At 33.0% G+C, this 14,046-nt stretch overlaps 1 protein-coding gene across 3 annotated transcripts; it reads right to left on the bottom strand.

The window, feature by feature from the left end:
- Positions 1-287: 287 nt before the first annotated feature.
- Vap33 (VAMP-associated protein 33kDa) lies at positions 288-13,611 on the bottom strand. Of its 3 annotated transcripts, none has more exons than XM_090105323.1 (8): positions 13,452-13,611; positions 11,422-11,574; positions 11,207-11,310; positions 10,849-10,929; positions 10,536-10,634; positions 9,289-9,366; positions 8,651-8,761; positions 288-3,366 (listed from the first exon to the last, which is right to left on the bottom strand). In XM_090105323.1, the coding sequence occupies exons 1-8, from the start codon at positions 13,501-13,503 to the stop codon at positions 3,211-3,213; spliced, it is 834 nt and encodes a 277-aa protein (XP_089961449.1). In that variant the 5' UTR covers positions 13,504-13,611; the 3' UTR covers positions 288-3,210. The 3 variants fall into 3 exon arrangements, with proteins under 3 accessions (XP_089961449.1, XP_089961441.1, XP_089961451.1); XM_090105315.1 differs by having other exon boundaries at positions 11,422-11,586; positions 13,452-13,610; XM_090105325.1 differs by lacking the exon at positions 9,289-9,366 and having other exon boundaries at positions 11,422-11,586; positions 13,452-13,610.
- Between the last annotated feature and the right edge of the window lie 435 nt (positions 13,612-14,046).

The following is a 14,046-nucleotide window of genomic DNA, read 5'->3' as shown; positions in this document are numbered from 1 at the left end:
AGAGAAAGTATACTGAATATAATCAAATAATCATATTCGATCGATGCAATTAAAATACAGGGTGTAATTTACATACTCTATTCTTGGACTTTACTCTTGGATATCATTGAATGCAGTTTTCATTCATTTAAAAAAAAATTCGAGTAATATTTTTCACCGACACTTTTAGAGTATTCGCCCTCTAGGTGGCATTACAAAATTCTACTTTGTATAGTTATTATGGCATATTGAGCACCGCCCTTGTGCCAAACACCTCTGGATTTATATAAATTAGAAACAGTGTAAAATAATCATAAATTAAGTCTTTTATTTCAGAAAACGATACAATATAGCATAATAGTTTAATATAACAACAATACCACACGGAAATTTTTAATTTAATTATTCTATAGATTAAAAAAAATAAGAGGATAATTGAATCTTTCCTGATAATAACCTTACCCCAAAATAATATTCACGACATATTCACATGCAGAGTGGTAAACATTGTCAATGACTAAAACAACATAATTCATATTGATGTATGTGATTCTTATATCCTGTAAATACCGTCTCCGTGGAGACGCAAGTCAAGCTCGTGTATTGCATGAAGGCACGAAACAAACAAGGTATTCATCAAACAATAAATATACATAACAATACATGTTTGTGCTTTACATTACGAGATTAGCTATAAGAAAACAGGATTAAATTAGTTACATTCAAAGCTAACTTGAATTACTAGAACGTTAAGAGGATATACTCGCTACATGCTACAACACGGAAGCCGTAAAGTTTGATTGAAAACTGCCGTTTCGAGGACTTTCGTGTCTTCATGTATTACCATTTACTTACAATACATTCATAATGAGAATAAACAAAAAATTACAAATAACAAAAAAGTCCATTAAATCATAGAAATAATATAATACTTTACTATGATGTGAATAAATACAAATCAATTTTTTTTTACATCAAATGTCAAAACATTTAAGTTATTAATTTATGCAATAATTGTCGTGTGTTTTATACAGCATTAAGATTAATCTAAGTGCTTACTAACATTCTATATTCATTAGCCGTATATATCCGAATGAGCTGTAATGGAACCGTTTGTACAGGCAGTGGTATTACAAAACTATTGTAAATGTCCGTATGTATAGCGCAACGACGTTAACCAATACACCACTTTTAAAATTACAAAAAAAACTATAAAATGCGAGATAAAATATTAATTCTAGATATACTGACACAAATCTACGATTAGTACAGTTTGGGGAACTTTGAAATACATAAAACATTCGTCATTTTATCACGGCACAAGTGCGCCGTATTTCGAAGTCAGCAGAAACATTTAAAACGTACGAAAGTTTTAAAATATATTATTTGATATAATAACGCCTTATTAATAATTTGCATTTGGGGATCACTATGCTAAGTTACTTATTTACTTTTGTCGTCGACACGATAATGCTTCGTGCAGGAATTGTCTTGTAATTATATTTTGTCGTGAGTATTACAAATAATATTTCTAACAAGATAGATCTAATACATTAAAACACATTTATTAGTTTTTTGTCCAACGTTTCGAACACTACAGTGAAATTTCCTCCGCCGAGTGTTCGGAACGCGAGGTTTTACCTCTGTTTAAATTAAATTGTCACTTTAGAGAGTTAGAGAGTTTAGACTAAATAGAAGAAATTAAAATTTTACATAGTAAATATAGAAAAGAAATAAATTATATTATCAAATAAAATGTTGTCGCGCATCGATTTCAGATTCGATTCAATCGTTTGATGTACGACAGTCGGCTTTATATATTACAAGACAGCTTCGACGACACCGCTTAGTCAAATAAACCGCCACAATAATACACGGAGCATTATCCAATTTGTAGAGAATAAATGTAACTCCCCCACCGTTCACATCGATCAGAAAAGTCAAGATACAATTACTCGCTAATGATGAAGACTTCTTAGAAATGCATAGAGCGGTTCAAGTAACGTAACTGTAACCAACGAATAGCGACGCTCTATATTAAATTTGCCTTCCACTCCGCCTCTATTGGTTTAGTGCTCTGTGCAACTATCATTTAATTACTCTATACACTATGGATTTATCGTTTTAGCGTACACAAATGGTCAATACCATTCGCTCAAAGTTACCCAAACTGATTTCAGCGCTATGACATTAATTACAAAATACTTTACTCGAACCTCTGCCACCACCTAATAATGAACATGGCGCAATTTAAAATAAAAATTTCACTGGTCGCGTGTCTTTAGAATATACATTGCATCTTGGTTCGAAGCACAGAACCGCGTCGAATCCGCCTCTTGGCTCGTAACACTCCCCAATAATTGTTATTTACACATGCAAAATGGGCGAAAACCACGTTTGTATGAGAGCCCTCCTACTTGTTCACGCAGACCCAACCTCGTATTCGTTGTGGAGCTATCGGCTGACTCACGCACAGACTATTCTACGAGAATCACAACTAAATTAGATCAACCAATATTATTACTTATTGTCGCATTCGTTTGATTACATGCATCACCGATTATTAAACATATGTAAATACTCTGTACTCTTTTTAGACATTTGTTAAGCTTTTTTTTATTATTATTTCCATGTACGTCTTACAACATATTGTCCAGGCGGAGGGCGTCCGATCGCCAATCGAATGTTCTTTCGAATATCACAATTTACAAGAGCAAACGAATACACTATTTCTATTTATGGTCGCATCGCAGCAGCGTTCTCTATCCGGGCATATACTATAGAAACAATAATAAAAGGAACGTAGCTATTTTCAAGGCACATATCTCGAGCAACACGCGATACTCGAGCACGGAATCTATAACGTCTACGCGAATCGGAATCGGGCGATCGTCGATCGATCGGAGGTTCAAACGACAGCGACAATAATTATTGAACAATAGAACGTGATATAGAAGCGGGTTCGCCGCACCCGAGCCGAGCGGGCCGGGTGCCGCAAACCCGCGCGCATCAGCTATCGAGACGCGATCGCGATAGGCCGGCCGACGTTCACTAAGCGACTATGATGATCAGAATGACGGTTACGTAGAAAAACAACATCGAGTACGAGTAACGTTCGATCAGTTCGAGGAAGGCGGCACTGAAGCTGAGATCGGGCGAGTGGAAGCTGCCCTGGGGGGGAGGGGGGGTGAGAGGCGTGAGAAGGCCGCGGGGGGAGGGCGGGGCGTTTATTCACATGAAGAATTTGCCGATGATGATGCCGAGCAGCGCCATGCCGACGGCGATGGCGAGCCACGGCATCAGCGCCGCCTGCTCCTTCTTCTCGGGCCCGTACGAGTGCCCGCGCGGCTGCTCGCCGCCCGCCTGGTGCAGGCGCAGCAGCTCCTCCTGCAACACCACACACAACGTTTACACAAGCCACACAAACACGTCTCACAAGTCAAACTTCTTTGACAAGATTCAAAGATATCAAAATCTTCGCCTAAGGCCATTCTCCAATTACGATACGCACAGGCGATTCAAGTATCCTGCAAGTCTCGGAGACTAGTCGCCGCGGTATATCTCACATACATTGTACCGGTAGCGTAGTGTGCGAGCCTACATAGGGAGAATGGCCTTATTCTATCACGTATTGCAAAGACGCGACCTTGTGAGTCTTGGTCTCAACGAAGAAAAGAAGTTTCACTTCAATAATCCTATTTTGTATGCACAAACGCGAATATTTATAAAAACGCAACATATAACCCATCGATCTATAATTCTATAACATCAAAGTGTATAAACTTATCGTCTATAACACCAAACATTTATAAACATATAATCTACGACATCAAAACATAAAACATCAATCTATGACATCAAAACTTACAGAAACAATACAAAAACAAAGGACAGGCAGTGCCTAGTGCAGGAGCCCTTGAAAAGCTGCTTAACATTTTAAGATGTAACATTATGTAAGATTAATTCATTTATTTATTAACTCATAGTCACTATCTAACACACGTTTTTAGGAGATTTTTACTCGGCTTTCAAATGTAAGAAGTCATCTAATTTTCTGATTGTTTGAATATGATATTGTTCTCAGTGTAGTGTGGTGCATGTATATGTTGGTTAATGGAATCAACGGGGGTAAATGGCTAAACTATATTATTTTCACGATTTTAGGTGCTTCAAGTAGAATTGTAATTGAATAAATATATTTTGGCGTTTCAATAAATTAAATACAGTTAATCAAAATAAATCAAGGTGATTATCAACACTTAGTTTTCTTCACAGATATTTAACACAATATTTTAAATGAAAAACCATCACGCTATATAAGATAATGAACTCTTTATAAACATTTTGAGTACTTATTTTGGAAAAAATGATTAGAATAGATTAAGAATTCAGTTTATGGAGTTTCTTGCCGATTCTTCTCCGTAGATACTGCTTTCCGAATCGGTGGTAAATGTTAAAAATATGTACTTAATGACGTTTCAAAAGTGCTTCTAGAAGAAGTCTAATTGAATCAATAAACGTTTGAGTTTGAATGTACATAGATTATATTAATAACATTAGTATTATCTATTAATCTATGTATTTTTTTTATCACTGTCACATTAGTCATGGAATTGTGTTTAGTGAAATATCACAGTGGTTATCACATTAAAATTATGCATTTACTATATTATGAATGCATTTTATTATTAACTGTGTCCCGCGGTTTTACCCGCATTACTCGGCTCCTATAGGTTATACAGGGTGTACCAAAAAGTAGTGATGAACGGAAGCTGAGAGGTAGAGGACCTAGAGGGCTATCCGAATCACCCCCATGTATGTTATGCGATTTTTCGTATTTTCGGAGTTATGACGATTTTTTCAATTTTTCACCTATCGCCGAGTACGATGATATTTTCACTCATGCTGACGTCAATGATTGCGGAAGATGCTTGATTTTTTTTGTGTGCTAAGCTGAAAGATAGGCCAATTCAGTATGGTAACATTTACTATCGTTAGATCTTTGAATGGAATAAAAAAAAGAATGAAATGGCAAGAAAGATAAAATTACCCAGTATGTTCACCACTTCAAGGGCCCGTAAAAAAATAAAATCACATAAAAAAAGTTTTCCGTTTGACTTAAAAACTTGCTCTATCTATCAGATAGCTACCCTGAAAATTTCATTTTATTATTCAGAAGGCTTCAATCGAAAAATTTGAATCTAAATGTGGTAAGTGCAAAAATTGAATTAACATGATGATCATTAAAACCAATAAATAGGTGTTTAATTACCAGAAATTTTTAAAATAACCCCGCTGTTGCTCAATGCAAGTGCGACATCACCGTAAAAAGTAGTCTTTTAAATGTCTGAATGCCCTTTTATCATTTTTAATGGTTTCTTCTGCTACTATGAATTTCCGGGTTATTTCGTCCAAATTGTGGCAGTCTCTCGTCTTTGTAGTATCCCCACGGAAAATAATCAATAGGGTTTATGTCCGGGGACCGTGCAGGCCAGGCTAAAGGGCAAAGATACCCTGAAAGATGGATTGGTCGTTGCAGCCTGCGCATGCGCCGGTGACGCCTGCCTTAAAGCCTGGCCTCCACGGTCCCTCGACCTAAACCCCATTGATTTGTTTCAATGGGAGTATTAAAAAGACTTCGGCTACTTGAGAGAATGCCACAATTTAGACGAAATAACCCGGAAATTCATAGTAACAGAAGAAACCATTAAAAATGATAAAAGGGCATTCAGACATTTAAAAGACAACTTTTTACGGTGATGTCGCACTTGCATTGAGCAACAGCGGGGTTATTTTAAAAATTTCTGGTAATTAAACACCTATTTATTGGTTTTAATGATCATCATGTTAATTCAATTTTTGCACTTACCACATTTAGATTTAAATTTTTCGATTGAAGCCTTCTGAATAATAAAATGAAATTTTCAGGGTAGCTATCTGATAGATAGAGCAAGTTTTTAAAAGTCAAACAGAAAATTTTTTTTATGTGATTTTATTTTTTTACGGGCCCTTGAAGTGGTGAACATACTGGGTAATTTTATCTTTCTTGCCATTTAATTATTTTTTTTATTCCATTCAAAGATCTAACGATAGTAAATGTTACCATACTGAATTGGCCTATCTTTCAGCTTAGCACACAAAAAAAATCAAGCATCTTCCGCAATCATTGACGTCAGCATGAGTGAAAATATCATCGTACTCGGCGATCGGTGAAAAATTGAAAAAATCGTCATAACTCCGAAAATACGAAAAATCGCATAACATACATGAGGGTGATTCGGATAGCCCTCTAGGTCCTCTACCTCTCAGCTTCCGTTCATCACTACTTTTTGGTACACCCTGTATAGCTTTTCTCGATAAATGGACTATCTAACAGTGAAATAATTTTTCAAATCCGACCTTTTTGTTTCTGAGATTAGCGCGTTCAAGCATACAAACAAAATCTTAGCTCTATATTATTAGCATAGATGTTCAAAGAATTTTGATATATTTATTGTATTTTATTGTTTATCATCAAAGCGCGATAGCTTTTGGGAGGAAGGATGTATGTTTATATCAATAATTGCATGTATATTAATATAAATAATTACATAAAGATTTAAAAGTAATCACAGATTCATAATATACATTACAATGTAAGTAAAAAGCATAGCTTAATAAAGTGGATATAAATCGCGAAATGCAATTAAAATAAAGGTAAATGTAGAAAAATATACGATGTGTTGTTTTTAATATAGGAGAATAACAGAAGCTATAGAATTACATCATTCTTATGCATATGATCTTGATATAATATAATTATCACAATATTTACTCAAAGATCTAAACAAAAATGATATTCAATGCTGTTTCTTTAAGTCATGTTTGACATTTTGAGACAAGTTTTTTTTTATTTATTAAAAGATAATTAGATAAAAATCTTGTTTCTAAATAAAAAACAACACATCGGATACAATATTTTTTTTTAAATAAAGATACGACTTAATAGTCGTAACGCAATACTTATAATATATTGTTCTTATATTAAATCGCTTTGCTGGTACGCAAATAAAATCGCTTGCAAATATAATTAAAATGTACATACAGGTATCTTTTAAATTCGATATTTATCAATAGTACAACTGAAGTCGTTTATAATTTTTGAGAAACCTGAAATAAGTACACAGTTTAGAGAGCATAGGTGTAGATATATTTGTTAAATTTCACTTTATTTTTAATACTTTTTACTTTATTCTTTAGTAACATATTTAAAATAAACTTTTCCTATATGTCACGTTGATAGGGGTATAATAAAGTATTTTCATTGATTACATTAACAGAAACATAATCGCAGACTTAATAGTCATGCAACACATAATGACATAACATCAGTTCGCTTTGCAACTCATATGGAATTATACAGCTTGCAGTATTTCATGCACATTATGAATCTGTGAATTAAAATCAAGGTTGAAATGTACAAGGGAAAATGAAGAATATTCTTTATCTTCTTCTTCTTCTTCTTATATATAAAAATGAATCGCAAAATGTGTTGGTAAGCGCATAACTCGAGAACGGCTGAACCGATTTCGATAATTCTTTTTTTATTATATTCCTTGAAGTACGAGGATGGTTATTATGTAGAGAAAACGTAAATATGTACCACGGGCGAAGCCGGGGCGGACCGCTAGTTTAATATAAGACTTGCAACGCCTACACAAGCTATGTCTTTAAAATAAAAATACTTCGTTGTTTGACGCTCAAAGCTAATTTAATGAACAGGACTTAATCCCTCAGTGTTTGCAGGGAATTAAAACTACGATCTTTCACTAATTAAAAGTTACCTTCCTAAAGAATGGCTAGCTTTTTACCGTTAAGTCTGTGGGCGGGCGCTAATAATACAAAAATGTTTACTTTAAAATATTACGTATTAGATCATTTCTTAGTTATTTTAGTACAGCACCTGCAGAGTTATATGATAGTTTTAAGCCAGAACCCATTAAGTAGTTAATATTTGGTAAATGTGTCAATGTGATCTAAAACAATTAACCTACTGCAATTTAATATTTTTTTAATTATTATGTGCTTAGTAACAGTCGTCATAAATATAGGTTGACGTTATATACTTGATACAATATGTAACATATAGTTGTATTTTGTTCGTGTGTTGTGTGTTGTTTTACTTCAAAATGTTTTAAATTTAACCAAGTGTTTGTATAGTATTTATATGCATGTAGCTTATGTAACAGGCGCGAAAAATATTTTTTTCATTGACCAATATTGTCGGTTATATAACAATTGATTAGAAGCCACTTTATTTTATTGGTACCAAGTATGATCTCATTCAGGCTAAATGAAACAGATAGCGCGAATCAATACCAATATTGTTTTTATAACGAGGCGTTCATTATGACCTGCTTTTTATACTCGCTTAGTAATACTTCTTCATAAATGTTATTTGTCGTCTAGACTGGTGTAGGTAATAATTATTGTGTAAGTGTATAAGTGTAAGTAAAATAAGTGTAGGGATAAAAATTAATTAATATGTTTAAAGGTTTTTTTATGAAACTAAGACTTGTATCTTAAGAAATGTGTAATGTGTTGATAAAAAATTTGTCAGCCTTGAACGAACGATATTCAGGCGATTTCCCTTAATCATCGCAAAAGAGCATCACGTGACGCACGATCTTACCTTTAGTCGCAGATTTTCATGTCTTAATTTACTTTCTTCCTCCCTCAAATGAATTACTTCATTTGTTGCTTTTTGCAAATCGCTCTCGACGTTTTCAGACTTAGAGAAAGCCTGTAATCAAACATAGTGACAATAAACATCTACACACATACACACACACGGGCTCCTTCTAAGGAATCGCAAATAAAAATATACATGCAGCAAATAAGGTTTAACGGGACATTGAGACATCATAAAGAGTGCAACAATCGAATATTGAAAAGCTTGCGTCTAAAAAGCCATTTAATTATTAAACGGTCACATTGTGCTGAAATACGCTATGCCGCAATGCACGATGAATGAAACGTTATATAGCCGACTCGTAAATCCCTGGCCATGACTCAGTCTGCTTTATCGAAACTTATTAGCTATGAACGGAACAGTGGAAAAAATTGTGCTTTCAACGGTTTCGATACTAATTCACCTTCGTGTTTGAGTTGTCTTAGGGCGCGTGCAGACTGCGCGGCCGTTTACCGTTACGTCATCGATTTTTTGATACCCAATTTATTTGATATTTTCTACGCGATTTATTTTCATAAAACAAACGAAGCGCTGATCAGTCTGAACGCGTCCTAATAATTCTTATAAAATCCTGATACCGTTTTGCCGCTACTAGAATCGGCGGGGCCCTCATCCCTCCGCTTTGCTTCGTTCTGGATGAAACCTTCTACAGCCTCCTGTAAGAATTGTTACAAATGCCAATGCGTGCATAATGCTGTCGGTCTGGACCATGCAATACAATTAACCACGAATGTAAATTATGATTATCCGCCAAAAACGATACGAAACCGAAATTAAAACATCCTCCAATTACCTCAATAACATAAACATAAATCAAACCCGATAAAATATGTATGCATTTTCCTTGTAAGTATACAACTACCATTTGTACATAAATTGTTACCTACGGCTTCGTAATCATAGTCCAAAGCTATAAACCGTTAATTTGTTACAATTGAAAAATACAATAGCAAAATATACGTTCTCGTGCAAAATTAGCCATGTAGGTTTGACATACATTGTGAACAGAAACACAATATGTACTATAGTCGAGCCAATTTAATAGGCAACATTTGACGTCTATCAATTTTTTCTTCGTATGGTGGTAACTTGCTCAAAAACATCGATTAAAGTGAATTAATCGAAACATTTGTCAATCGAACTTGAAACACATGTCAATTTTAAAATTCATCAGGCGAATCCCTGTCCCAGTAAAATAAGACAAGTATCTAAATAATTAAAAAAAACACAACGCATTTATTAATTTATGATGATTTTTATTCCCAAGTAATCAATGCATTCGATTCTAGATGTCAAATTTCGATTTTTAGAGTAATGTCTATGGTACTTAAAAAGAAAAAAGGTTGATTGACACAAAATTGTAGCGACGTCAGCTCTTTTAATCAGAAATTGTTTATTATGTTAAGAATGGTTTATCAGTAAAATCAAATCTTAAAATTACTTGTATCGGTCATGATTATTATAAATATGTAATCGTAATTGAAAAAAGTTAAAAAATATGCATTTCTAAATAAACAAAATATCATGTTATTCTATGTCAAATGTTGCCTATTAAAATGGCTCAACTATAAGTTCTGACACACTGGACGTGGGTGTTCAAACATTCATTTTACGATAACGATTCCCAACCAACAACAACCAACAATTCGAGCGTATGGAATGTCGAATAAAATGAATGAATGATTAGTTCAATGGGTTAGATATTGGGCAAAAAAAAAACATTAAAAAGCCGTTCACTACAGTTAAGGTTACATTGCAGAGTTCCCCTTTGTAAAAAAAAAATAAACAAAATGAGGGGAACTCTTTGACAAGCGTGCAAAAATACCTTGGAGGAGGAATGCGACGCGTTGGACGGCTTCGCTTCTTCGGCGACCGCTACGCGTTTTTTAGTGACTTCGTTTTGGGCGGCATTGTCGCCCGCGTCCTGTGTGAAAACGCCCTTACTATTCAATCTTTATCGAACATACAATTTGCTGTGTGTTTATTTTCTAGACAGTTCTGAGTAATAGGTGTAATCAGGGTGCATAAAAGACGAGACTTTATGTACTTTACAATAGATTTGTTGATTTAAAAACTTTTTTTTTTGCTTACAACATGGAATAGGATGGTTTTTCTTAAAAAATATATAAATTACATACATTGAGATTAGTTCCTCGGGGAGTTTCGAATACGCAGCGTAATTTGTAATCCATGAGCTGATCGGGACTTATCTCCTTCCACTGAAAAGACACGTGACTATTAGTCATTTTATTATGATTTAGTTATGAAATAAATTCATGTTATTATATAATTTTTACGATACAATTTGCTATTTTGGTTTGGAAGCTTTATGTATGTATTGGTTGGGAGACTTAATTCAATTTATACCATACATTTTTTATTATTCAATTTAATTTTCGTGAGCATTCTAAGAGACAAATATCTTTAAATACAATCAATATACATAAAAATGTCAAATATCAATACTATTATCAAGTAATGAAGAAGTTTACTCACCACTTGTTCAATGTTGGTCTTGCCTTCTGGGGCAATAACGCTCTGGACCATAAACTTATGCTTATGTTTCTCGTTTGAATCAACATAGACAGGCTGAGGGGTAACTAAAACAATTGGAACATTGTTATGAATGCAGTCTTGACTTGCATTATTTCTGTGACTTTTGTTGTACATTCTTAAACTCGTATAGATAATAAAAAAGCTTGATAACTCACTTGCAATATCAACTTTGTCATTGGGCTCAAGTAAACCCGAGTTGGGGCGCACATAATACTTTTTGGGTGCTGTTGTTTTGATCTTAAACAGTACCGTATCATTGGTGGGGTTCGACAGCTTCATATAAGTAGTGTACCCCTGTTCAAACAGCCCTGAAAAATCAACTAAAAATTTCAATAATAAAAACTGTTGTCCACCGAACTGTCTGCATTGGTAACACGGGGTCCAACATACAATATATACATATACAAATAAATACGTCAACTCAAATAATATGTGTGTTAGTTATATACAGGGAGTTATTTTTACTAGCGCTAATCTAAACTTTTATGGGTACATCAACGGTTCCTCACCTTTAACAAGTTTTAAAAGTATTGAATTCCACAGAATATCACACCATATGAAACAAACAAATTCCAAACACAATTGTGTAACATAAGGAGTGTTGTATATGTAAATATGATTATATGTAACATGTACTTGGTGATTCATTGAGGCTTAATATTTCAATGTTCAAGCAAAAATTATTTGAAATATAAACTATGTAATGTATACATTACTCAGAGCAAAGATAGAATATTTATTATCTAGATAACTCGTTCTTGAAAAGCTTGTTAGCTTTATGTTATACATACATAATATTTATTGTGGAAATCTGTTATTATAAAGTAAACTTTTGAAAAACATTATAAGATTTGCAATAGCTTTCTTCACATATTTCAAATAGATATAATTTCAGAATGACACAACATAATATTATTTAAATATGATTTATAAAATTTAGAAGAACATTTCATATGTATAATAATTATTATCTTTCACACATTCTCTAGTTAATGTTTTAAATAGATACACACATAATATTTGTGGGGACCATGAATGATTTACATTTTCTGTGCTTTAATAAATGTTTAAAACCCTGTTATCTTATAAAATGTAACTTAAGAACTTGTTTAATAAAGATATAGAGGTATTTGTTTATCAGATGGGATGTTTACAATATTAAATCTTAGAACTACCAGTCCATACAGTCAATGATTCAGTAGAAAAGGCTAGTTTATAATTTCATATACATAACTATATGATGTATCTAACTTAACTTTAAAGATTTTCCATAAGTTTCATATACTATCTGGGCATAAGAATTAAATTAATATTTTATAAATAATTTGACAAATATAATTTTCATACAAAATTTAATATGTATAAAATGTTACTACGTAACCACAGGACATTTTACTAAATACTAAATGTTTTTCATTTAACACACATTCAAACAATTTGAATTATATTGATGGAACATTTTATCAATATTTTGTATATTTTTAGTCTTAAACAACTGCATCTTTCTTCAAGTAATTTAAAATTAACCTGAATCGGAATTCTGAATCAAAGAAATACACAAGAATGTAGTGCAGTTATTTGGTATTCTTTATTTTAAATACTTAATTGTTTCTCAATCTGTTATCATAATGATTTTGTTAATTGTGGAGAAGAAAGGCTAAAGTTGGAGCTAAATAATTAATATAAAAATATAAGTAAGTATATTCTTTCCTCTTGATTTATATATCAGAAGTCAGAACATAGGTTTAGGTGACGAAAATCAAATTATAAACTACCCATGGTCGTAAAATGAAAAGTTGAACAACTTCTTGGTTCATGTGAAAAAATAAAAAACTCTTTGATAACGTTTATTTTGTACTTATTATATTTTTTTATATGTTTATGACTTTTTTTCGAAGATGGACCCTGCTAATCAATCAATCGACGTTACTGCCGACATACTTATGTTCGGCTGTCGTAACGTTTTTACCCTTATTTGAAACGGAAAAAACTATTTGTTAGCTAGATATATGAGTATGAAAGACTAAAATGCATAAATAAATAACTATGTCAAAACCGCACCCCGACAAAATGCCGATATCTGGAAATAGAAATCTCCATTTGTCAGCAGTTAACATGACCTATGTTGCCCAAGTTTCAATGCGGGTGTTCTAATCTTCGTACTGTAAAAAGATATGTTACTCACCTCTAAACTTCAGCTCATTTTGTGGTTCTATAGTCAAAACTTGGTTCGGCATTTTTTTTATTAAATTACGTTATTACTGGCAAAAATTAGACGAACAAGAAAATCTTAATTCTGCGTTGTCGGCGACAGTGAACGAGGAACGACCGAATACGACATGCGCATTGCGCATGCGTTCTCTTTCCACTTCCTGAATTAGTAACCGAGTTTTAAAAGTAATTATTATTTTGAACGTATCAAAACTTTTAAAATACGTAAAATATTAAAAAATTTTGGTTTTATTTAAATTAAATATCTAAACCATGATTTATTAATTTAAAAAAAATTATAATATTATTAACAATGATCATACAATATTGACAGACATGAACGCAACATAATATTATGGAAAACTATGGAGTTCGCTATCTTTCGTTCTTTTCACGTTCTTTCGTTCTGTAATTAGGCGGAAATAAAATATTTGTTTGAATTTTAATTTAATAATAATTGCATTTAAATTATTGTAGTTTGTAAGAATATTTGACTCTTTGCCTTTTTTTCGGATTAACGTGGAAATGGTACATTGAATTTAATTATGGTTCATAATTAAATTTTGTAA

The sequence above is a fragment of the Colias eurytheme genome, chromosome 1 (assembly GCF_061535395.1).
Source record: "Colias eurytheme isolate Ceu_HAF_F1 chromosome 1, ilColEury1 Martin Lab GWU primary, whole genome shotgun sequence".
NCBI classification, from domain to species: domain Eukaryota; kingdom Metazoa; phylum Arthropoda; class Insecta; order Lepidoptera; family Pieridae; genus Colias; species Colias eurytheme.
The sequence above is the reverse complement of the archived record's forward strand: the minus strand, read 5'-3'. Positions and strand labels throughout refer to the sequence as shown.

Excerpts from the sequence above, each read along its gene's own strand:
- Vap33 (XM_090105315.1), bottom strand. The coding sequence starts at position 13,503 with ATGCCGAACCAAGTTTTGACTATAGAACCACAAAATGAGCTGAAGTTT. Across the intron at positions 10,930-11,206 it reads AGACCAACATTGAACAAGTG|TGGAAGGAGATAAGTCCCGA; the intron begins GTGAGTAAACTT and ends GTGTCTTTTCAG. Across the intron at positions 9,367-10,535 it reads CGTCGCATTCCTCCTCCAAG|GAGGCTGTAGAAGGTTTCAT; the intron begins GTATTTTTGCAC and ends CAATTCTTACAG.